Source organism: Mytilus galloprovincialis, chromosome 5 (assembly GCF_965363235.1).
Source record: "Mytilus galloprovincialis chromosome 5, xbMytGall1.hap1.1, whole genome shotgun sequence".
Taxonomy (NCBI): Eukaryota; Metazoa; Mollusca; class Bivalvia; order Mytilida; family Mytilidae; genus Mytilus; species Mytilus galloprovincialis.
This window is the reverse complement of record NC_134842.1, coordinates 1,466,569-1,492,410: the sequence shown is the minus strand read 5'-3', so window position 1 is coordinate 1,492,410 and position 25,842 is coordinate 1,466,569. Positions and strand designations below refer to the sequence as shown.

Genomic DNA, 25,842 nt, shown 5'->3' with positions numbered 1-25,842 from the left:
AAAGTTTACAACAGTTTGAATAGTTTCCATACATTCGTTTTATTCAGGTTTCAGCCCGTTGATACATTTCGGTTCAGCCCCGTTTTATACATTCAGGTTTCAGCCCGTTTGATACATTTCGGTTTCAAACTAGTTCCAAACATTTAGGTCTCAGACTAGTTCCAAACATTTAGGTTTCAAACTAGTTCCAAACATTTCGGTTTCAGACCAGTTCCAAACATTTAGGTTTCAGACTAGTTCCAAACATTAAGGTTTCAGACCAGTTCCAAACATTTAGGTTGCAGACCAGTTCCAAACATTCAGGTTTCAGACAATAGTTCCAAACCGTCAGACCAGTTTCATACATTTAGGTTTCAGACCCGTTCCATACATTTATGTTTCAGACCAGTTTCATCATTTATGTTTCAAACCAGTTCGATACATTTAGGTTTCAGACTATAGTTTCAAACAGTTGGTTTTAAACAGTATTGGACTGAAAGGGTTTTAAACAGTTTTCAATTCAACAAGTTCGGCTTAGGTTGATAGGTGTTGAAATTCGTTTTATGTAGTATAGTATTTGTTTCATATTTGATAGTGATAGTGTAAACTTTTTATTGACTTTAGAACTTTTGAATTGCTTTTCAAATCCCAGGAAACTGGTACGAACCCGAGGATAAAAATATCTAAACGTCCCCGCCCGGTTACACGTTACACCTATATGAGAAAACCAGAGACCTCTTTATGTCAGAAAAACTATCAAACCTCCAAACATACTATCCACACTGATCTGTGTCCACACTTGATAAGTAACAAAATTCATTTTTATTAAAATCCGGAAAATTAAATAAAACGTGACCGACTTTTTTTTTATTGCACTTTATTAGGGGAGATAATTTGTGAGAAAATATGCAAATTGCAGAATAAAAGATATTAAGTTTAGCAAAGGAAAGCATCTGTTTAGAAGCATGCATTGATGACATGTAAGAACAAGGATAAATAATGGATACAGCAGTTGTAAAGATTCGTCCGATCAAGGTATGACATGAAAGAGAAACAATCAAACCTAAAGTTTAGCTGCCTATATTTTACTCTCAACTGGAATCCATGACAAATCGCCCCACTGGCAAATCGCCCCTCTTTTTCACAAACTCGCCCCACTTTATAAAAAATCGCCCCACTTATGAAAAAGGGTAAAATCTCATTGCATAAAGGTTGATCAACATACCCCACTTATGAAAAGGGTTGAAATCCCGCTGAAATAAGGTTTGCCAACTAGCCCCACTCGGGACAAATAGATAAACCACAATGAATTTAGTAGTGTCAACTCGCCCCACTTATGAAAAAAGATGCAATCCCGTTGTATATCTATGTCCCTGCCCCACTTCAATACCTATGAAAACCTTGGTGAAGTGCTATAACATCAAATTGCTGTTAATTGAAATCCTTCAATTGTATGATTAAGATATTCTGTGTAAGTTAGTTTTCATTTAAGTGGGGCAGAGACATATATGTCTCTACGTGGGGCTAGTTGGAAGACCTGAAAATTATATATTGAAGTAGATTTTACCTTTTTTTCAATAAGTGGGGCGAGTTGACCGGGGAAAAATTAACGGGATAACCCTTTTCACAAGTGAGGCTAATTTTTAAAAAGTGGGGCGAGTTGGTAAACCCGTTTGGGGCGATTTTTTAATAGTGGGGCGAGTTGGTGAAAAAGTGGGGCGTTTTGCCAGTGGGGCGATTTGTCCTGCTTCCCTCAACTGCTCAACAGGAACATATATCAGTATTTATCATATATTTAGTAGTAAATACAGTACATATGTAGTTCTGAGTATTTGATAAATAGCCTGCTGTTTAATCCATATTGCGCAACTTTGATGCACACCCTTTATCAAACATCTGGAAGTGTCCACAAGACATCAAAGTGCAGGCCTATACATCGCTAGTGTGACCACATCTTGAGTATGCCTCCACAGTATGGGACCCATATCGTAAACACCACATTGACTCACTAGAAATGGTATAAAGAAGAGCTGCCAGATTTGTGACATCAACATACAGTCGGGAACCAGGGACAGTAACAAACATCATGACAACCCTAGAATAGCAAACGCTAGAATCTAGATGGAAATCTAGTAGACTGAGCATGTTCTACAAAGCCACACATGGAAAGGCGGCAGTCAACATACCATCATACGTGAGAAGACCATCTACCTCAACTAGACAATACCATCCAGAAAAATTTACTCAGATCAGTACCTCCACAGATGCCTACAAATACAGCTTTATACCACGCACCAACATCGACTGGAACAGTCTGCCTCCTGAAGCCTTCCTAGCTACATCTCTGGAATGCTTCAAGGAGAAACTTGGGAGACTACAGCTGTAAACAGAAACCACCTGGGTTTTATCCAATTTTAATTGCACTTGTAAATACTGAGCACGCAGGTTGACGTTTGCACAGCAGTATCTGCTTTATGGATTTCCACTGCAGATCAATAGTAAAGATGTAGATGTAGAAACCCTCTATCATTGTCTATCACACCCCTAACCCTAACCCTAAGCGTATAAAACATGGCAAAATCCTTATCACATGCCGTATCACCCTTACCCAATATCAGCCCTCGGGCCTAAAGGCCCTCTGGCTGATATTGGTATCTCGGGATGATACAGCATATGATATGGATTTTGCCATGTATTATTCTCTATATATTAACATTAGGTATACTGTTCCCAGCTCTCAAATAGCAAAAGTATCACCTCCTCCAAAATATCTAAATTAATACTTTTGAATATCATCATGTGAGTCTTGTTTTGGTTTCTAATATGAGGCAGGCATTACCTGTGAATGGGGACGAAATCTGTACATACCTGCCAACTTTTCAAAATGCCAATGGGGTTTTTATGTGCAAGACGGCTCTCATAGTCCTACAAAACCTTCAAGGGGGCCTTAAAATATATTTGATGTTGTTTTTTCCGGCTTCTTATTACTTTCATGACTTTCACAAGCCTATAGCCCTTGTAAAAATCATTGTTTTGATTAAAATTGTGGACAAAATTGTTCTTTCTAAATTTCAATTTGGGAGCCTCCATGGGGGAAAACCCCCACAAATAGTGACAGTTGGCAGGTATGACTGTATGAATATCTTTTTTTTTTAATTCAAACATGTTAATTAAAGAAACGGAAATATCGTAACGTTTCTGATTTTGGTTCTGTTGTGCTGGATTTTTATACGACCGTAAAATCGTATATTGGTATCACGTCGGCTGCGTGTTCGTCATCAGCGTCATCCGAAGACAGATGGAATCTGGATAATAACTTTAGTATAAGCGGTGTTCTCCCCAGGCCGTTTTAGCGTCGTGGTACCGCGACGCTATATCTTTTTACGGTGACGCTATAATAATATCCGCAATGCTATAATAATTTCCGCGACGCTATAATTATTTTCAGGATATTACTTTTCTCGTTTCTTGGCAAAGCCATGTCCTAAATTGTGAACTTTCATCTAATTACCGCTTATGATCATAAAAAAATATATCACCGTTAATTGTAATCCCTTCAAGTCGGACAATAGAGGCAATCTAAAGTGATTACATAGGTGTTAATTTCCCTTTGGGTGATAACTGGTTGGATACTAATACCCCAAGCTGTCACTTGTGACATGATTATTACCACGTAGTATGCGATCGACAAGGAGAAAATGTAGTCAGAAAATCAGAAAATAAATCAAAATATATGTTTGCAAAATGAAAATTCAAATTAACAAACATTTTTTTCTCTTTTAAAAAGAGATTGAGTCTTATCTTTTTATGACTTTCAAAATATTAGTATTACTTTCTTTCTCTTCCTATTTCTAGTTGTAAATCGAGAGTGAAAATTTTGATTTAAGTTTTGTACTTTCTTTAGAAAGTGATCATGATGGGCTTTAGTTTATGTTTCATCCATTTAATGCATTAAAAACGCCATATTTATTCCCAATCTCTTGTCAAACATTGTTTTATTTTCGTATTTTTCATTGCTTTCGGCGGCCATTCTGTATCTATGTAAGGAATTCCCTCCTTTAAACAATGTTAAAGGAGCACTTCTTTTCAGAATTTGTTTAAAAGTTCACAATATATATTTACAGGACTATATTTACAGGGGTCTTAGGTATTCAAGAAAAGCAAAAATCTACGCCCGTGGGGTGAATGTTGGCTACATTCAATGGCCCTTTCGTTTGTTTGACGGTAGAGCTTTCAAAAGTTCATTTCTTTTGGTATGTAAAGCATAGCACAGTTTTCTATTTATATACTCTACTTTGAAGCAGTTGTCCATACATTTGCATCTACAGCCACATGCGCATAATAATCTACTTGGATCTAAAATAAGCTGTTTATTTATTACTAAGCTGGTTAGGTTAAAGCATTTATCACAGTTTTTAATGCTACGAAGAAAGCAGTCTAATTCATGCAAGTATGGTATACAAGTGTTATTCAGAGGTTTACAGTCTAGAATAAAATGTTCAACAGTTTCTGAATTTTCATTGCAGAGAAGACAAGTTGGATCTATTGAGTTTTGGTTAAATGCAGCCTTATTGCTTTGCAGGTAATAAGTTCCTGTTAATAGCTTTAATTTTGGTTGTAGGCGGCTAATATCTTGTGCAGAGGTACCAACACTTGCAAGACATGGATGAGTATTGTGCCATAGAATGTTATTTGCAGATAAATTGCGAAGAGAGCTGAATAATGATACTTTTGTCCTGAGTTGTTCATGCCAAACGTTGTCTACTGCCTTCTTAACATTTGCTTTCCATTTGTATCTACTGACTGGGTTCTGTATAAGTTCATGAGCTGATTGTAGATTGTATTGTGCAAGTAAGCAACGTATTTTAGAAAACAAGTTTTTGGAGTTAAATCCGGATATCGAGAGTTGTCTTTCTGCCGGTCTTTTTCGACGGATGATTCCATACCACAAATCTTGTTGTATATGTTTAAGGCTGCTTTGTGTATAATGCCTTGGAGTGGTATAACTCCTGCTATAGTATAAATTGCTGCATCCGCAGTGTTGTTGGGAAGCGACAAGATTTGTTTGATTGATTTTCAATAGAATACTTCTAGTGGCTCTAAATGTTTATTGTCTGGAAGAAGAATGTCAATTCCATAGATAAGAACTGGAAGAACATAAACTTTGAAAATGTGAAGACATATTAGTGGGTTTAGCTCGTTCTTTCCATGCAGACCAGCCCCCATCAGGCTATACATAGTTAGTCTTGCCTTTGAGATGTTTCATCAATGTGAATGCTGATATTTTAGTGTAAACTACGGATCGGAATCGGACCAGATATGACAAAAATCCGCATTTTACGACAATAACTACATATCCACAAATGGCACAGTAGACAGAAAACAATACCTAAAGAGAAAACTAAGCATTAACAGACTATTTATTAGATAACTTTGTGAAAAAAAAATATTTATCATTTTGATAAAAAGAAACAACTGGGACCATGAACCAATATATTTGATAGACATGATTTAAAGAAAGTTTTTTTAATTCAAATTTTATTGCTATATGATACTTTCTCTTTCCTATTTTTAAATATAAGAACCAGTGTTTTTTTTTCCTACACATTTAGTGCAATTGTATCTATACACATATATTTTTATTTGGCCCAAGAGGAAAAAAAACAATTCTGGAACTATAAATGAATATAGAAAACATAAACTGAAAATACTGTTATCATGGTTTTAGTTTAATTGTATTCTCAGTTATGAATTCAACAATATAGATACAAAGAATAGGGTGGAATCGAAAATTTTATTCACCAAAAAAGGGCCTTTAGCATACACAGTGTTCCAGCTAGCATGAAATGGAGGGGCGCCGCGCCCCGCCCCCGAAATTTTGCGCCCCTCTGCCTTTTTTAAGCGCCCCTGCGCCCCTCTGTGCCCTTTTGAAAAAAAGTTTAAAAAACGATCTTTTTTCCTCATATCGTCGCCATTTTGTTGAGTTCTTTATACACACACTTCATTAAGACAACAGATTAAAATTGTTGACACTTGTTACCTGATTATAATCACCTATTTGATTAGAGTCAATTACTTAATCAGGTGAAATTTACGACCCTGTCTAATCCCTTTACCCTGAAGCACCAAACATCGAAGTTAAATGAATTGATTATTTTAACACTTGACGATGCAAAATAGAATTTATAAAATAAATGTGAACGGTGTTTATTTCTATTGTATTTGTTGTTTATAAAATAACGTTCATTTAAAAAGAATCATTCTAATAGGTCAGCACGCAAAATGCATGAAACATGATGTAACTTTGACCTCCGTAGCAGAGTTCAAAAAATTTATGGGTCACTGAATATTCACAATTCAGATCGTTTTTGTTTTGATGTTTTTATTTTTGAAACTGATCTTTCAAACTAGTTTTAATCCAGAAGAAAGTAAAAACATTGCTTGACTGTACCTTAAGTTGAATATCTATATCCAAATTAAATTAATTAAAACTGTAATCCATGATCACAAATTGTGAATGCTTTGTTTACAATTGTTGAAAGCCATGTGCTTTTTGGCGGGAAAATTCGGGAAACCCCTTATTAACAGGAAACAGTTACATTTCATTGTTATTTATAGACAGTAGGAATTTCATTTTGGAAATCATTTTGATTACAACTGCTAAGATTTATTCATGAAAAATTATAATAATTTCTTGGGGTGAAACTGATAATACTTTTTTTATTAAAATAATTTACATCTAGGGGTATGGAAAGGGGGGCTGTTTTTTTTGTTTTTTTTTTCAATAATATTACAAATATATATAAAGTTCACCAGTCTGAAAATACATGGTTAAATGGATTTTAATTCTGAAAAACTAATGTTTTTATTTAATTCCTTTATTATTTCCATCATAACAAGAAACAAGCTACATGTATAAGGTATTTCAAACATATATTTTTGGCTTTTATATACATGTAAGAACATTCAAGACTATTAATATGTATGTGCCTGTAGTAAAAACAAACCTGGTAGAGCCTAAAAAAATTCTACAGGGCCCTTGAAAAAAATTTTGGATCCAGGCTGGCCTTCAGAGAAAATGTTAAGTATTGTTCCTGACTGTATTGCAGATTTATGTGAAGTTTTTAAACTGACATGCACAATTCATTTCACAAGTGTAATAAAAATAATTCTACAAAACAACGCAGCGCATCACGTTGCAAATTCATCTTAGACCCACCATGCATCAAGAAATATGTCTTTATGTGGTAATATTAAGTATTTGATTTTTTTCAGTGAGAACGCGCTAGAGTGCCCTTTTTAAAAACGCGCCCCTCTATTTTCAAATCCTAGCTGGAACACTGGCATACAAACAATATAATACATTTTGTAATAAACAATAACGTATATATAACAAAGGAAATAGAGCATTACCACGACGCGACAAATTACATTGAAAAAAATACAATTTATTTTTTTACGTCAAATGTGATGCTATCCAAAATTTCTGGGGAGAACACTGGTATAAGTAAACAGAAATCAATAAAATTTTAACACAATGTTTATAACCACAAAAGGAAGCTTGGGATTGATTTTGGGGGGTTATGGTCCCTGAGGTGTAGGAATTAGGGCCCAAAGGACCCATAAATAACATTTATCTAGTGTCAGAACAATTAGTATTTCAATTGTTCTGAAATTGAACCACAATGTTTAATACCATAAGTAGAAGGTTGAGATATATTTTAAGGGTTTTTGGGCAAACAGTCAAGGAATAAAGGGCCAAAAAGGGGCCAAAACAAGTATTTTTGTAGTTTCAAGTCAATAAATTGGAGTTATCTTTTCTTGTCCAGAATGGTTGTTGAATCAACTTAAATCAATGCTATATACAATATTCAATGCAATATTCACTTTACTACCAACTGATAAATTAAAGCAATCTTTACCATGAATGATGGTAATCTTAACTTAGCAATACTGTTAGACTTTAAAAAGGCATTTGATCTTGTAGATCATGACATTCTTTGCTTAAAGCTTGCTATTTATGGATTCAGTGAGTCTGCAGTAGGTTTTTTCAGGTCATACCTAAGTAATAGAACACAGCAAGTAAACATTTGCAATGTTAATTCTGATAAAAAAGATGTGAAATTTGGTGTCCCCCAAGGATCTATACTAGGTCCTCTATTATTTGTCTTATTTATAAATGACCTTCCCCTGTGCATTAAAAATTGTAAAACAGACTTGTATGCTGATGATACTACTCTTCATAAATCAGGGAAAAGTATAGAAAATTTACATGATGATGTTCAAGAAGATTTATGCAAAGTTGAAGAATGGTGCAAAATGAATAATATGTTCATCAATACCAAAAAAACTAAATGTTTGGTTACTGGAACAAGTCAGAAGTTATCAACCCAATCTTTTCAACCAAATTTAGTAATAAATTCAGAAACACTACAAAATTCATCATGTGAGAAATTATTAGGTGTTAAAATTGACAGCACACTTAGCTGGAAAAACCAAATTGATCAAATTTGTGCTAGCATTTCATCAAGAATATACCTTCTTTCTAAATTAAAGAAATTTTTAGATATTAATGCCAGGAAAGCATATTATAATGGGTATATTCTGCCTCTCATCGATTACTGCTGTATTATTTGGGGAGAATGTAAAAATGAAGGGATAGTAAGAATATTAAAACTTCAAAAAAGAGCAGCAAGATTAATTCTTGATGCAGACCCATTATCCCCATCAGCCCCCTTATTTAAAAAACTTGGTTGGATGACAGTAGAAAACAGAATCAAATACCATAAATATTTATTGCTATTTAAATGTATGCGGAAAGAAGCACCACAGTACCTAATTCAAAAGTTTCAACTTATATCTGTAAATAATCCTTATGCTTTAAGGGGTGTTACTCAAGGTAATTTGATAGTTCCAAAGCCAAAAACTGAACTGTTTAAAAAATCTTTTGCTTATTCTGGATCAGTTTTATGGAACGGACTACCTTATGAAATGCGTAAAGTGCAAAACACTTATTCTTTTAAACAAATTATAAAACAATACTTGAGACAGTCCCAATATTCAGTCTGAAATGATTGCAACTACATTGTATTACTCTTAGAATGTATGATTTTAATGATTTGTATATACTAGGTCTATTTACTACATGCGATATTTAACTGTTTTATATCTTTTAATCATGGTACATGTACACTGAACTATTATGTCTTTACAATTGTGTTTATATGTTGTATGATTGCTTTTTTCTTTTATTATTACCATTTTGTTTTTACTTGTATTGCATACATGTATATGAGGGCCTCAGGGAAGATTAGTGATTGTAACTAACTGTGTTTACCCTCTTTAAATAAAGAATTTATTATTAGCTCACCTGGCCTAAAAGGCCATGTGAGCTTTTCTCATCACTTGGCGTCCGTCGTCGTCGTCGTCGTCGTCGTCGACGTCGTCGTCGTCGTCTGTCGTCGTTAACAATTTTTCAAACATCTTCTCCTCTGAAACTACTGAATGTATTTGAATGAAACTTAACATGATTGTTCCTTAGTATATCCTGCACAAAATGTGCGCTTCGATTTTTGATCCGTCAAAAAACATGGCCGCCGTTACTTAAAATAGAACATAGGGGTCAAATGCAGTTTTTGGCTTATATCTCAAAAACGAAAGCATTTAGAGCAAATCTGACATGGGGTAAAAATGTTCATTAGGTCAAGATCTATCAGCCCTGAAATTTTCAGATGAATCAAACAAACCATTGTTGGGTTGCTGCCACTTAATTGGTAATTTTAAGGAAATTTTGCAGTTTTTGGTCATTATCTTGAATATTATTATAGATAAAGATAAACTGTAAACAGCAAAAGAGATCAGCAAAGTAAGATCTACAAATAAGTTAATATGACCAAAATTGTCAATTGACCCCTTAAGGGGTTATTGTCCTTTAATGACAATTTTTCACAATTTGTTCATCATATTTGCTAACTTTAAAAAATCTTCTCCTCTGAAACTACTGAATGGATTTGGTTAAAACTTAGCATGGTTGTTCCTTAGATTATCCTGCACAAAGTGTGTGCTTTGATTTTTGATCCGTCAAAAAACATGGCCGCTGTTACTTAAAATAGAACATAGGGGTCAAATGCAGTTTTTGGCTTATATCTCAAAAACGAAAGCATTAAGAGCAAATCTGACATGAGTAAAAATGTTCATTAGGTCAATATCTATCAGCCCTGAAATTTTCAGATGAATCAAACATCCAATTGTTGGGTTGCTGCCACTTAATTGGTAATTTTAAGGAAATTTTGCAGTTTTTGGTCATTATCTTGAATATTATTATAGATAAAGATAAACTGTAAACAGCAAAAAAGATCAGCAAAGTAAGATCTACAAATAAGTTAATATGACCAAAATTGTCAATTGACCCCTTAAGGTCAATTTTTTTAGCTCACCTGTCCCGAAGGGACAAGTGAGCTTATGCCATCACTTGGCGTCCGTCGTCGTCCGTCGTCTGTCGTCGTCTGTCGTCTGTCGTCGTAAACTATTTCAAGAATCTTCTTATCTGAAACTACTGGGCCAAATACTTTCAAACTTTAACTGAATGTTCCTTAGGGTATCTTATTTATAAATTGTATCCGAAGTTTTGATCTATCAACAAACATGGTCGCCATTGCTAAAAATAGAACAAAGGGGTCAAACGCAGTTTTTGGCTTATAACTCAAAAACCAAAGCATTTAGAGCAAATCTGACATGGGGTAATATTGTTTATCAGGTCAAGATCTATCTGCCCTGAAATTTTCAGATGAATCAGACAACCCGTTGTTGGGTTGCTGCCCCTGAATTGTTAATTTTAAGGAAATTTTGCTGTTTTTGGTTATTATCTTGAATATTAGTATAGATAGAGATAAACTGTAAACAGCAATAATGTTCAGCAAAGTAAGATTTACAAATAAGTGAACATGACGGAAATGGTCAGTTGACCCCTTTAGGAGTTATTGCCCTTTATAGTCAATTTTTAACCATTTTTCGTAAATCTTTTACAAAAATCTTCTCCTCTGAAACTACTGGGCCAAATACTTCCAAACTTTAATTGAATGTTCCTTAGGGTATCTAGTTTATAAATTGTATCCGAAGTTATGATCTATCAACAAACATGGTCGCCATTGCTAAAAATAGAACATAGGGGTCAAATGCAGTTTTTGGCTTATAACTCAAAAACCAAAGCATTTAGAGCAAATCTGACATGGGGTAATATTGTTTATCAGGTCAAGATCTATCTGCCCTTAAATTTTCAGATGAATCAGACAACCTGTTGTTGGGTTACTGCCCCTGAATTGGTAATTTTAAAGAAATTTTGCTGTTTTTGGTTATTATCTTGAATATTATTATAGATAGAGATAAACTGTAAACAGCAATAATGTTCAGCAAAGTAAGATTTACAAATAAGTCAACATGACGGAAATGGTCAGTTGACCCCTTTAGGAGTTATTGCCCTTTATAGTCAATTTTTAACCATTTTTCGTAAATCTTAGTAATCTTTTACAAAAATCTTCTCCTCTGAAACTACTGGGCCAAATACTTCCAAACTTTAACTGAATGTTCCTTAGGGTATCTAGTTTGTAAATTGTATCTGAAGTTATGATCTATCAACAAACATGGTCCCCATTGCTAAAAATAGAACATAGGGGTCAAATGCAGTTTTTGGCTTATAACTCAAAAACCAAAGCATTTAGAGCAAATCTGACGTTGGGTAATATTGTTTATCAGGTCAAGATCTATCTGCCCTGAAATTTTCAGATGAATCAGACAACCTGTTGTTGGGTTGCTGCCCCTGAATTGATAATTTTAAGGAAATTTTGCTGTTTTTGTTTATTATCTTGAATATAATTATAGATAGAAATAAACTGTAAACAGCAATAATGTTCAGCAAAGTAAGATCTTCAATTAAGTCAATTTGACCAAAATTGTCAATTGACCCCTTAAGGAGTTATTGCCCTTTAAAGACTTTTTTCACAATTTGTTCATCATGTTGACTTACTTTAAAAAATCTTCTCCTTTGAAACTGCTGTATCAATTTCAGCCAAACTTAGGCTAAATGAGTTTCAGAGTATCTAGTATAAATTTTATATTTTATTTCCTTGTATGTCAAGAAACATAGCTCCTATGGCTAAAATAGAACATAGGAGAAAATGATTATTTTTTTTGGCTTTTGAAGAAAATAGGACGATCCAAAAAACATTTAAATAAATTGAAAAGCCAAAATAATCATTGATGAGAGATTTAACCAAAAGAATTAAGGTGAGCGATTCAGGCTCTTGAGAGCCTCTTGTTTTCTTATTTCAGATTTCAGAATTTAAAAAGAAAATTTCTTCAAATATTTTTTCTTTGAGAGGATTAATATTCAACAGCATAGTAAATTGCTCAAAAGCCAAAAAAAAAAATTTAAGGTCATTAGACCACATTCATCCTGTGTCAGAAACCTATGCTGTGTCAACTATTTAATCACAATCCAAATTCAGTGCTGTCAGGGCTGTATCCAGCTTGAATGTTGTATCCATACTTGCCCAACCGTTCAGTGTTTGACCTCTTCTGTCGAATAAAGCTGTGCCCTGTGGAGCATCTGATTGTTTTATGAAATTTTACCATGAAAAATAAATTGAAATGAACTGTTTTGTTTATTTTGCTGTAGAATAGAGATAGATAAATATATAAATATATTGTATCTGAAGCTTGGGCTTCGTAAACTGGGGGTATTGATGTCGAAAATCAAGAATATCTGGTAGTATAAATAAGTTGGTCCTAACGCCGAACAGCCATTTTTGTGTTTTACTGCGTTTGTGCTAAAGGTAGATATATTGCGATAATACTGGTTGACGATAATAGGTTGTCCTATTAGAATAGCAGTTAATTTAGTTGTATAACATGTATAACACTACTGTTATTTGTAGACGCTGTACAAGTTATCTCCCCTTAAAAGGATTTGTTTTTATTTTTCAGTTGATAGCAGTAATTTTCTGTTGTATAACACTACTGTTATTGATAGTAGTAACAAGTTGTCTCCCCTTAAAAGGATTTGTGTTTATTTTTCAGTTGATAACAGTAATTTTCTGTTGTATAACACTACTGTTATTGATAGTAGTAACAAGTTGTCTCCCCTTAAAAGGATTTGTTTTTATTTTTTAGTTGATAGCAGTAATTTTCTGTTGTATAACACTACTGTTATTGATAGTAGTAACAAGTTGTCTCCCCTTAAAGGATTTGTGTTTATTTTTCAGTTGATAACAGTTAATTTTCAGTTGTATAACACTACTGTTGTTGGTAGACGCTGTACAAGTTATTTCCCCTTTAAAGGATTTGTTTTTATTTTTCAGTTGATAGCAGTAATCTTCTGTTGTATAACACATGTTACTGTTGTTGGTAGACGCTGTACAAGTTATTTCCCCTTTAAAGGATTTGTTTTTATTTTTCAGTTGATAGCAGTAATCTTCTGTTGTATAACACATGTTACTGTTGTTGGTAGACGCTGTACAAGTTATTTCCCCTTTAAAGGATTTGTTTTTATTTTTCAGTTGATAGCAGTAATCTTCTGTTGTATAACACATGTTACTGTTGTTGGTAGACGCTGTACAAGTTATTTCCCCTTTAAAGGATTTGTTTTTATTTTTCAGTTGATAGCAGTAATCTTCTGTTGTATAACACATGTTACTGTTGTTGGTAGACGCTGTACAAGTTATTTCCCCTTTAAAGGATTTGTTTTTATTTTTCAGTTGATAGCAGTAATCTTCTGTTGTATAACACATGTTACTGTTGTTGGTAGACGCTGTACAAGTTATTTCCCCTTTAAAGGATTTGTTTTTATTTTTCAGTTGATAGCAGTAATCTTCTGTTGTATAACACATGTTACTGTTGTTGGTAGACGCTGTACAAGTTATTTCCCCTTTAAAGGATTTGTTTTTATTTTTCAGTTGATAGCAGTAATCTTCTGTTGTATAACACATGTTACTGTTGTTGGTAGACGCTGTACAAGTTATTTCCCCTTTAAAGGATTTGTTTTTATTTTTCAGTTGATAGCAGTAATTTTCTGTTGTATAACACATGTTACTGTTGTTGGTAGACGCTGTACAAGTTATTTCCCCTTTAAAGGATTTGTTTTTATTTTTCAGTTGATAGCAGTAATCTTCTGTTGTATAACACATGTTACTGTTGTTGGTAGACGCTGTACAAGTTATTTCCCCTTTAAAGGATTTGTTTTTATTTTTCAGTTGATAGCAGTAATTTTCTGTTGTATAACACATGTTACTGTTGTTGATAGAAGCATTACAAGTGATCTCCCTTTAAAAGGATTTGTTTTTATTTTTCAGTTGATAGCAGTAATCTTCAGTTGTATAACACTGCTGTTGTTGATAGTAGCTGTAGCAGAGCAGGAATGGGTTGAGGTCAAGTTTCATGACGAGGACCAAAAGTCCAGATGGGGCCTGTGGACTCTTTGTACCAAAGGAGACTGTAACTCCCTAGACTATGGTAATTTATCCATGTTTATACTAAATAATTGATGTCTAGCCTTCTGAACAGTATGGGTATAATGTTTTCTATTCTTAGCTTCTGTCTCTTAGTTCATTCTTTCTTCTAACAGTTGGCTCTATGGTACATTTAAGTTTTGGTTTACTGAATTGAGAAAGGAAATGGGGAATGTGTCAAAGCGACAACAACCCGACCATAGAGCAGACAACAGTCGAAGGCCACCAATGGGTCTTCAATGTAGCAAGAATTCCAACACCCGTAGGTGTCCTGCAGCTGGCCCCTAAAAATATGTATACTAGTACAGTGATAATGGACGTCATACTAAACTTCGAATTATACACAAGAAACTAAAATTAAAAATCATACAAGACTATTAACAAAGACCAGAGGCTCCCTACTTGGGACAGGCACAAAATTGCGGCGGGGTTAAACATGTACATTTTGTAATTTACCATGAATTTGTAGTCACATCAACTTTAAACTTACAAAACAAATGAATTTATAATTGTTTGTATTATAACAGATATGGACTCATCACTCGTGCTTCATTCATTCATTAAAAGATTTTATGTTATTTCATGACATATAACTATGGTATAAGGGTTAACTCCTTTGTTTTCTTAAAAAGTAATTCAGTATTTCAGATCTTGACTGTGGCTAAAAAAAATGACGGGTTTTAGAAGTAATTTCTTTTATAACTTTATATGGTGAAGGGCTAAAATATGATTTTCTTTTTCTGAACACCTACTTTATATAAGAATGTAGCTGTATTTTCAATGAACTATTAACATGATTAGAATCATCTTGTGAAATATATGTTCATGATTTTAGCATTTCCCAGTAAAAAGGAATCAGCTATGAAGATACAAATGTAAAGTTGAAGCACATTTGGTAAATTTGTGGAAATTAATTTTTCAATTGACTCTATGGACCAACCAAAAGAATCCAAGTGTTCATATTCTGAAATTGATATTGAAGTGGTGTCTTGTCATTCTAACTGTTGACAAACAATACATTATGCAGACAATTGAGAACTCAGTATTCATATTGGTCATAGTGGTTTCATTTTATGGTTTGAGAAATGATATATTTATGATTGCATAGCCTAGGAACTCCATGAGATCAAAATTCAAATGACCTATATGATTCTACAAGTCCTACATTGAAATGTGTAGTCAAGCATTACACCTATGATATGCTGCTATCCTACTAAATCATAAGATAAATAAAAAATAAATTGTTGTAAATCCACAGTTTGTAAATCCAAAATAGTTCCATACAGATAGAAAATGAGAAGACATTACCTTTCTAAATTGTCCATTTATAAAATTTTGAAATTATCAAGTCTAAAAGAAACTATATATATATTTTCAACTCCTTAGACCTTAGATGAATTTGGCTATTTGTTTTAGATATTTTTGTCATATAGCTCTTCAACTGTTTCGGTACCTATATATCACTGGGATTTCAAATGTTTGGCTTTGAGCGTTCCTGCATGATAAAAGTGAATCCAGAAAAGCGTTTAGGACGCATGAAATTATTTAACTTGTTGTTTTCAATTACTCCTGCAAACAGAATGCATGATGTTTGACAAAAAAAAACCTTAAAAAACTATTCCATGTATTCAAGCATTTGGAGGGCCGTAATTCGACACCTATAATTGTTCAGCAGATACTTGATTTAACATGATTACTATCATAAAATGTTTCAAAATTTGAATTTCTCATGTGTTTCAGTAGTCATGGTAATACCTATTTCAAATATTACTTCTGATCTTAGAGGCAGACAAAATATTCTTCTCTATTTCAATTTTAAACATCTTTTGTTATCATTCAAAATCAACGTCCAACAAAGGATTTGAGAGTGATTCAATGTTCTTAATCTTTCACTTCACACCCAAAGTTTTACATATTTTGAAGGATACAGTTTATTGTGTGAAATATATGTATATATAATTCTTTCTTTTATGTTCTTCCTAACTGGGCCAAATGAGGGGTTCTCTACCTTTACTAAGAAAAATATATTGTTGTATATACTCGTCTAAACATCAACCCAACAATGTTAGATCTGTAAATTTGCATTGGTTCTTCCCTCGCCGGGATTCGAACCCATGCTACTGTGATATCGTGACACCAAATCGCCTGCACTGCAGCCGTCCCGCTAGACCAAACGACCACCTGGGCTCTCAAAAAAAGAGCTTTCGGTGGGCATGTGTTACCTTTCCACGTCAGTTTTAATCTAGCGGTGTACTACAGTACATGATATTTAAGGCATGAAGATGTTATTGTTACAGATCAGCTAAATTATCTATAGTAAAGGATCCTACAAATTAATGTAAGATACAGTCACAGAAAATAATTATATTCATAAGTACGTCTGAGTCAGTGACAACCCTACAACAGATGTATCCATCGGATCGCCATCAATGATGGTGATACATGGCTGTGTACATAATGTATATACAACTCGTCTAAACATCAACCCAACAATGTTAGATCTGTAAATTTGCTTTCGCAAATTTTTGGTTCTTCCCTCGCCGGGATTCGAACCCATGCTACTGTGATATCGTGACACCAAATCGCCTGCACTGCAGCCGTCCCGCTAGACCACACGACCACCTGGGCTCTCAAAAAAAGAGCTTTCGGTGGGCATGTGTTACTTTTCCACGTCAGTTTTAATCTAGCGGCGTACTACAGTACATGATATATAAGGCATGAAGATGTTATTGTTACAGATCAGCTAAATTATCTATAGTAAAGGATCCTACAAATTAATGTAAGATACAGTCATATATATGATGTAATTGCCTGATTTTCAAATATGTCCGCATTCATTAAACAAAAAAGAAAAATCACAAAAATACTGAACTCTGAGAAAAATTCAATCAATGTTTCAATACCATGAATACTTTTATCTTAGAATGAATAATTTTAAAGGCATAATTTGAACATTAGCCATTTATTTAATGCTTGGATTGTATACTGACTCTTAGGTGAATTTAATTTATTACAGAATGATAAAATCAATATGCATTATTACATACCTTTAATATTAAGTCATTTTGACTTTGGCTTGTATACTGGTATTTATAGTTGAATCTACTTTGTTGCAGAATGGATAAAAGTGTCTGCAGCATTTGTACTCATATCAGTTATTCTGACTTTTGCTGGAACCGTGTGTGGAATTCTGGGACTGAAAGTTGTCATTCCTTACAATAATCGTCTCTGGTATTTGTCTGCAGGAGTGATCATGGGCTGCGTGGGTAAGTTAACTGTCTATGGTATTTGTCGGCAGGAGTGATCATGGGCTGCGTGGGTAAGTTAACTGTCTATGGTATTTGTCGGCAGGAGTGATCATGGGCTGTGTGGGTAAGTTAACTGTCTATGGTATTTGTCGGCAGGAGTGATCATGGGCTGTGTGGGTAAGTTAACCGTCTATGGTATTTGTCAGCAGGAGTGATCATGGGCTGCGTGGGTAAGTTAACTGTCTATGGTATTTGTCAGCAGGAGTGATCATGGGCTGCGTGGGTAAGTTAACTGTCTATGGTATTTGTCGGCCGGAGTGATCATGGGCTGCGTGGGTAAGTTAACTGTCTATGGTATTTGTCGGCAGGAGTGATTATGGGCTGCCTGGGAAAGTTAACTGTCTATGGTATTTGTCGGCAGGAGTGATCATGGGCTGCGTGGGTAAGTTAACTGTCTATGGTATTTGTCAGCAGGAGTGATCATAGGCTGCGTGGGTAAGTTAACTGTCTATGGTATTTGTCGGCAGGAGTGATCATGGGCTGTGTGGGTAAGTATTATTTAAGGGATCAAGTATGTTTTACTCTCATAAATTTTAATGTGAATTAAGAGTCACATGAAAGTTTGCACCTCAAAGGAACTAAAATGATAAATTCACATGAACTGATTTCATGTTAGTTTCACATGAGATTTGAATCTCATGTAAAAACCACCTTTTTTTTTTTACAAGAGCATTTTCAATGTTAAGTTTTTTTTCAAATAACATCATAAATTTCAAATTTGATTAGAATCCTTAGAAAAAGTTTTTCACTGTAAAATAATTCACTCAACATGATTATGTCCCCTGAATAAGTTCTTTGATATTTTTCAGCTCTGTAGGACATATTAGCCCTGATTATCTCCCCTTTATATGTATTTTGATATATTTTTCAGCTCTGTCAGACATATTAGCCCTGATTATCTCCCGATTACAAATATTTTGATATATTTTTCAGCTCTGTTAGATATATTAGTCCTGATTATCTCCCCTCTATATGTGTTATGATATTTTTTTTCAGCTCTGTCAGACATATTAGTCCTGATTATCTCCCCTCTATATGTGTTATGATATTTTTTTCAGCTCTGTCAGACACATTAGCCCTGATTATCTCCCCTCTATATGTATTTTGATATATTTTTCAGCTATGTCAGACATATAAGCCTCTATATGTATTTTGATATATTTTTTCAGCTCTGTCAGACATATTAGCCCTGATTATCTCCCCTTTATATGTATTTTGATATATTTTTCAGCTCTGTCAGATATATTAGCCCTGATTATCTCCCCTCTATATGTGTTTTTATATATTTTTCAGCTCTGTCAGACATATTAGCCCTGATTATCTCCCCTCTATATGTATTTTGATATATTTTTCAGCTCTGTCAGACATATTAGCCCTGATTATCTCCCCTCTATATGTATTTATACCCCCGCTTTAAAAAAGGGGGGGTATACTGTTTTACCTCTGTCTGTCAGTCCGTCCGTCCATCAGTCTGTCTGTCAGTCAGTCAGTCCGTCCCATGAAACTTTCGTCACATTTTTCTCAGGAACTACACATCCACCCTTTCTGTAATTTGGTATCAACATTTATATATGTCAGCCATACCGTGTGATGCGTTTTCAGATTCATCACTTGACAACTTCCTGTTTACCGAACACTTGTCTGATTTTACACATGATAGCCAAGTTGAAAATTTTCGTCACATTTTTCTCAGGAACTACAATACAAGGATTTCTGAAATTTGGTTTCAGGATTTATATAAGTCAGCTATACTGTGTGATGCGTTTTCAGATTCATCACTCGACAACTTCCTGTTTACCAAACACTTGTATGATTTTACACATGATAACCAAGTTTAAAATTTTCGTCACATTTTTCTCAGGAACTACAATACAAGGATTTCTGAAATTTGGTTTCAGGATTTTTATAAGTCAGCTATACCGTGTGATGCGTTTTCAGATTCATCACTCGACAACTTCCTGTTTACCGAACACTTGCATATTTTTACACTATTAATATTATCCACTTGCGGCGGGGGTATCATCAGTGAGCAGTAGCTCACAGTTTCACTTGTTTGATATATTTTTCAACTCTGTCAGACATATTAGTCCTGATTATATCCCCTCTATATGTATTTTGATATATTTTTTCAGCTCTGTTAGACATATTAGCCCTGATTATCTCCCCTTTACAAGTATTTTGATATATTTTTCAGCTCTGTTAGATAAATTAGCCCTGATTATCTCCCCTCTATATGTGTTATGATATTTTTTTCAGCTCTGTCAGACATATTAGCCCTGATTATCTCCCCTCTATAAGTATTTTGATATATTTTTTCAGCTCTGTCAGACATATTAGCCCTGATTATCTCCCCTCTATATGTATTTTGATATATTTTTCAGCTCTGTCAGACATATTAGCCCTGATTATCTCCCCTCTATATGTATTTTGATATATTTTTCAGCTCTGTCAGACATATTAGCCCTGATTATCTCCCCTCTATATGTATTTTGATATATTTTTTCAGCTCTGTCAGACATATTAGCCCTGATTATCTCCCCTCTATATGTATTTTGATATATTTTTCAGCTCTGTCAGACATATTAGCCCTGATTATCTCCCCTCTATATGTATTTTGATATATTTTTCAGCTCTGTCAGACATATAAGCCCTGATTATCTACCCTCTATATGTATTTTGATATATTTTTCAGCTCTGTCAGACATATTAGCCTCTATATGTGTTTTGATATATTTTTCAGCTCTGTCAGACATATTAGCCCTGATTATCTCCCCTCTATATGTATTTTGATATATTTTTCAACTCTGTCAGACATATTAGTCCTGATTATCTCCCCTCTATATGTATTTTGATATATTTTTTCAGCTCTGTCAGACATATTAGCCCTGATTATCTCCTCTCTATATGTATTTTGATATATTTTTCAGCTCTGTCAGACATATTAGTAAAATTGAGAATGGAAATGGGGAATGTGTCAAAGAGACAACAACCCGCCCAAATAAAAAACAACAGCAGAGGGTCACCAACAGGTCTTCAATGTAGCAAGAAATTCCCGCACCCGGAGGCGTCCTTCAGCTGGCCCCTAAACAAATATATACTAGTCCAGTGATAATTTCCAAATTGTACACAAGAAACTAAAATTAAAATAATACAAGACTAACAAAGGCCAGAGGCTCCTGACTTGGGACAGGCGCAAAAATGCGGCGCCCTGATTATCTCCCCTCTATATGTATTTTGATATTTTTTTCAGCTCTGTCAGACATATTAGCCCTGATTATCTCCCCTCTATATGTATTTTGATATATTTTTCAACTCTGTCAGACATATTAGCCCTGATTATCTCCCCTCTATATGTATTTTGATATATTTTTTCAGCTCTGTCAGACATATTACATGGATTTTTCTAGCATTCCACAGGGTCCGGTATTTGGACCCATTCCCAACGGCAAAAACCCTACATTTTTCCCAATTTTGGGAGCAAAATTCCCAAATGATCACAAAATTCATTTCCATCTTTATTATTAATGACAGAGATGTTTATTTTATTCAACCGCTAGCTTTATGTCAAAAATCGCCAACAAGTAATGTGTAAATCCAAGTTGAAACATATTGAATGACTAACAACATTGACAAACAATGGCTGCCATAAATAAACAGGAAGCAGAAAGTGTGGGAAAATACTAAAACCAGATCAAATCCGGAAACGGACAAGTATATAATTCCGGGTTTATAATCCTGGTGCCTTTGATAACTATTGTCAATCAAATACAGTAAATAAAAAAATTAAAAGAACCAAACATGTGACAGCTGACTTAGCAACACTAAAATTGAAAACTAAAAGATATATAAAAAAAAGAAAATAGAAACAGGATATATTTTATACAGAAGTGAACTCAAAATATTTCAGTTTACAAATTTTCATGTCAAAATCAAAAAAATGTAACAATCCTTAAGAAGTTAGAACTCATTATTTTGATACTCAAATGTCATGTTGTTATATTTAAAAACAAAGAAGTTGTAGTCCTTACTTTATTTTCACCAACAAAAAAATGTTTAATGAATTATTAACGCACTAAAACTAACATCTGGTATATTGGTTGTTTTTCCCAATCTCATTGAAAACCGCGTTAAAAAATTCCCAAAACTGGCCAGAGTCCTTTTTCCCAAAATACCCAGATAAACCCCTGTATTAGCCCTGATTATCTCCTCTCTATATGTATTTTGTTATTTTTTTTAGCTCTGTCAGACATATTAGCCCTGATTATCTCCCCTATATATGTATTTTGATATATTTTTCAGCTCTGTCAGACATATTAGCCCTGATTATCTCCCCTCTATATGTGTTTTGATATATTTTTCAGCTCTGTCAGACATATTAGCCCTGATTATCTCCTCTCTATATGTATTTTGATATATTTTTCAGCTCTGTCAGACATATTAGCCCTGATTATCTCCCCTCTATATGTGTTTTGATATATTTTTCAGCTCTGTCAGACATATTAGCCCTGATTATCTCCCCTCTATATGTATTTTTATTTATTTTTCAGCTCTGTCGGACATTTTAGCCCTGATTATCTACCCTGTGAAGTTTAAGGAAGAGATTATGGTACATGAGGATGTGAGACGCTGGGACTTTGACTGGACTTATGGATTTGGTTGGGGAGCTTTTATCTTCTCAGCAGCAGCATCAGTGTTCTTCTTCATTCCATCAGGAACAAAAGAAATTTCCAGAAAGTCATTTTCATCTGATATTTGACACTGTCTTTAAACAGCTACTGCAATGCATACTTTTTGTGTATAAATGATCTCATGTTTTAAAGTATTAGATTTCATGAAGAAACTTTTTTTGACCATGTTGACATTTGTCTGGAAGTTTTTTTATAGCTTTTAATGCAATAGTTCTTTAAATTTTTGAAGTAAGCAGAAACTCAAATACATGTATCTTTACAATTAACCATTGCCAATCAAAAAAAAGATAAGTGTTTTTTTATTAAATCAGTACTGATCGTGAACTTCACTTTTTCAGATGATTTACTATCTTAAAAAAACATTTAATGATTATCCTTTGTTTAAAAGTTTTCACAATGGTGTAATTACAATACCATGTACAAGTGCAATATGAAAATGAATATTATGTATGGTGTTAACTGTGTGATATAATGTTGGGTTAGAGTATTTATCTTGCCATTGTTATACCTGTTTATTTGTTGACTATATTATCAAATCAAAGGACTGATTGTTTTAACTATATATTTAGTGTATTTGTTAACAGTGTAATCAACCACAAGATGGCATAAGGAAACACTAATTGTGTAATTCTTTATTAGCCTGGAGTTACCTTTCCCTAAGAGAGGTCATCCATACATGGTATCATTGTTTATACATGGTTGGTTTGATACCCAGAGATTATTAATAGATCTGATTTAAATACTCCTATATGTTCTATGAGTTGTCAAGTATTTGTATATGTTCCGTACCATATGAGTTTTTGAACCGTACGTACCTTCATGGTCAGGCCATTTGAGTATCTATATCCTCGTTTGGTTATTAACAAGCCGGACCCTATGAGTATTTAGACCATATCGGTATGTTTGTGTTTACAAAAAAACTAATTGAAATACAAAAAATTAAAAAAAAAACCAGATGGTTCATTGCTCCAATTGACTTGTTGCTTTACAGTTCTGTTAGTTATTTTCTGAGTTGACATATTGTGTTTCATAAGATAATGACTATGCAGTATATACACATGACTATACATGTATGGTCCAAATACTCATAGGTCAAGAACATATATATAAATATATCTGTGTTTATTGTTAATTGTTTGTTGTTGATTTTACATTGTTTGTCAGAGGTGGATTTGTTTTTTAGGGGGCAGGTGGTGTTAATACATAGACGTTTTAGCTCACTGTGGCCCAAAGGGCCCCATGTGAGCTTATGCCATCACTTGGCGTCCGTTGTCGTCTGTTGTCGTAAACTATTTCAAAAATCTTCTCCTCTGAAACTACTGTGTCAAATACCTTCAAACTTTAATAAATGTTCCTTAGGGTATCTAGTTTATAAAGTGTATCCAAAGTTTTGATCCATCTACAAACATGGCTGCCATGGCTAAAAATAGAACATAGGGGTCAAATGCAGTTTTTGGCTTATATCTCAAAACCTAAAGCTGTTAGAGCAAATCTACAAAAAAATTGAATGACCAAAATTGTCATTTGACCCCTTAAGGAGTTATTGCCCTTTTAAGACAATTTTACACAATTTGTTCATCAAGTTTGCTATTATTTAAAAATCTTCTCTGAAATACAGGTGAGCGATTCAGGCTCTTGAGAGACTCTTGTTACATGGTCTGCTCCGTACATTGTCTAGTCAGGGAGCCTAGGGCCCTTATTTGTTGTTATGTTTCATTGTTTATTGTTATTTTACCTTAATTGTTGTAATATTACTTTGTTGTATATTTGTTATAAGAACAGAGGAAACTTCATTGTGGTGAATTTGATTGGGATGAAAACTTAAATTTGATTTCTGAAAAGATTTTGTACAATACTTATGTAAATAGAGAAATCTGTGTTGTGATAATGATCTTCCATGTTGTGATAAGAATTACTGTGATGTATTTGTAAGATGTAGTTCATGTTAACACATTCCATAAATGATTGCATAATATATAACTGTTTATAGCTTACACACCGTGAACAGTGGCATGGTCAGAAAATGTTATATTTAGTATTGTTAACTAAAACCAGACTAAGATTGATTTAATCTTTTTAGTGTTAAATTTTGTATAGAGAATATGCTTCCTTAGTATACTTGTATAGATCAGCATTGATGCAATACTAAGAAGCTAATATATTTAAGAAGTGGTCTCTGAAGTCAGTTCAGTCACGTTTTATTAGGTTTATAATTAATTATAATTAAATTTAAACCATTCCAAGTTTTCAAGGTAATTTTCTCCATACTAATTACTTGTTTGCCTCTAAATCTTTGGATTTTGTTCAAGTTTTTTTTAAATCACAATAAATTTCTAATGCTCCTTTATCATAAACAAAAACTTTGATAGTTATATGTTTTGATAGTTCCTTTTACTTAAAAACTTCTTTTTGAGACAACTTTTTTTAAAATATGTATTATGTTAGAAATTAGTTAGCTAAATATTTTTATGAACTTTTCATTTAGGAAAATAGTTAGGTTTTTGAAACTTTTGCTCTGGTCACAGAAAATACAAGTTTTTTTCATTGCTTACAAGGTTGGGAATTTTATTTATAGTTTTTATTTGTATTTTATATCAAAGTATTCATTTACACTTTATTAAAATATTATTAATGTATAGCATTATAAGGCAATTATTTATGTAAAAAGTACAATGTAATTATAATTTATACTGTTGATAAACCACTTTCATGTCCAAAGGTGAAAGGTGTTAAATTTAACTAAATAGCTGTGTCTCAACGAATGGTTAGAACATTTGTGAACAAAAAAACCAATGTCATGGGAAATTTTCAAATCAGAACTTTTTGTGGGAAAGCAAAACATTTCAAGCTATCAGACAACAGATTTTGTTTCTAATTATAGTTCTAACAAAAATGACAAAGCTGTTATGGTTACTAGATAGTTATTCAGTAGATTAAGTAACCATACATTTAAGGTAATTGTTGGGGATTTAAAAGTGCAACATTTTTGCATATATAGATTATAGATAATTTAAGGATTTTTTATCTATATTTCAGTATGTAGTGTACACTTAAATTATGCAATGTCAAATTCAAAAGTTCATCCAGTTTAAAGATTGTCAAAATATACAATTTAGCAAATTAGTTTTGTACCATTCTTGAATCAACAAAAAGTATTTTTTTATAAGAGTGAGGGAATTCAGCTGATATTTTTTAAACAAGTGATTGCCCTTTAATGAGGATTTGTTTTACCCTTTCATGTGTTTGTGACAAAACTGGAAAAAAAAAGTTTTGGTGTAGTTTATGGACTAGTATACCAATATTGGTGTATTTTGTTATTGTTTTTTGTTTAGAAAGAAACAATTGTATTAAAGTGTTATTGCTGTA

At 33.5% G+C, this 25,842-nt stretch overlaps 1 protein-coding gene across 1 annotated transcript; it reads left to right on the top strand.

Annotated features, from left to right (window-relative positions):
* The first annotated feature begins 876 nt into the window (after window positions 1–876).
* On the top strand, window positions 877–25,842 carry LOC143074942 (p53 apoptosis effector related to PMP-22-like). The gene is made up of 4 exons (XM_076250144.1): window positions 877–1,014; window positions 14,325–14,484; window positions 17,597–17,746; window positions 22,336–25,842. The coding sequence occupies exons 1-4, from the start codon at window positions 979–981 to the stop codon at window positions 22,542–22,544; spliced, it is 555 nt and encodes a 184-aa protein (XP_076106259.1). The 5' UTR covers window positions 877–978; the 3' UTR covers window positions 22,545–25,842.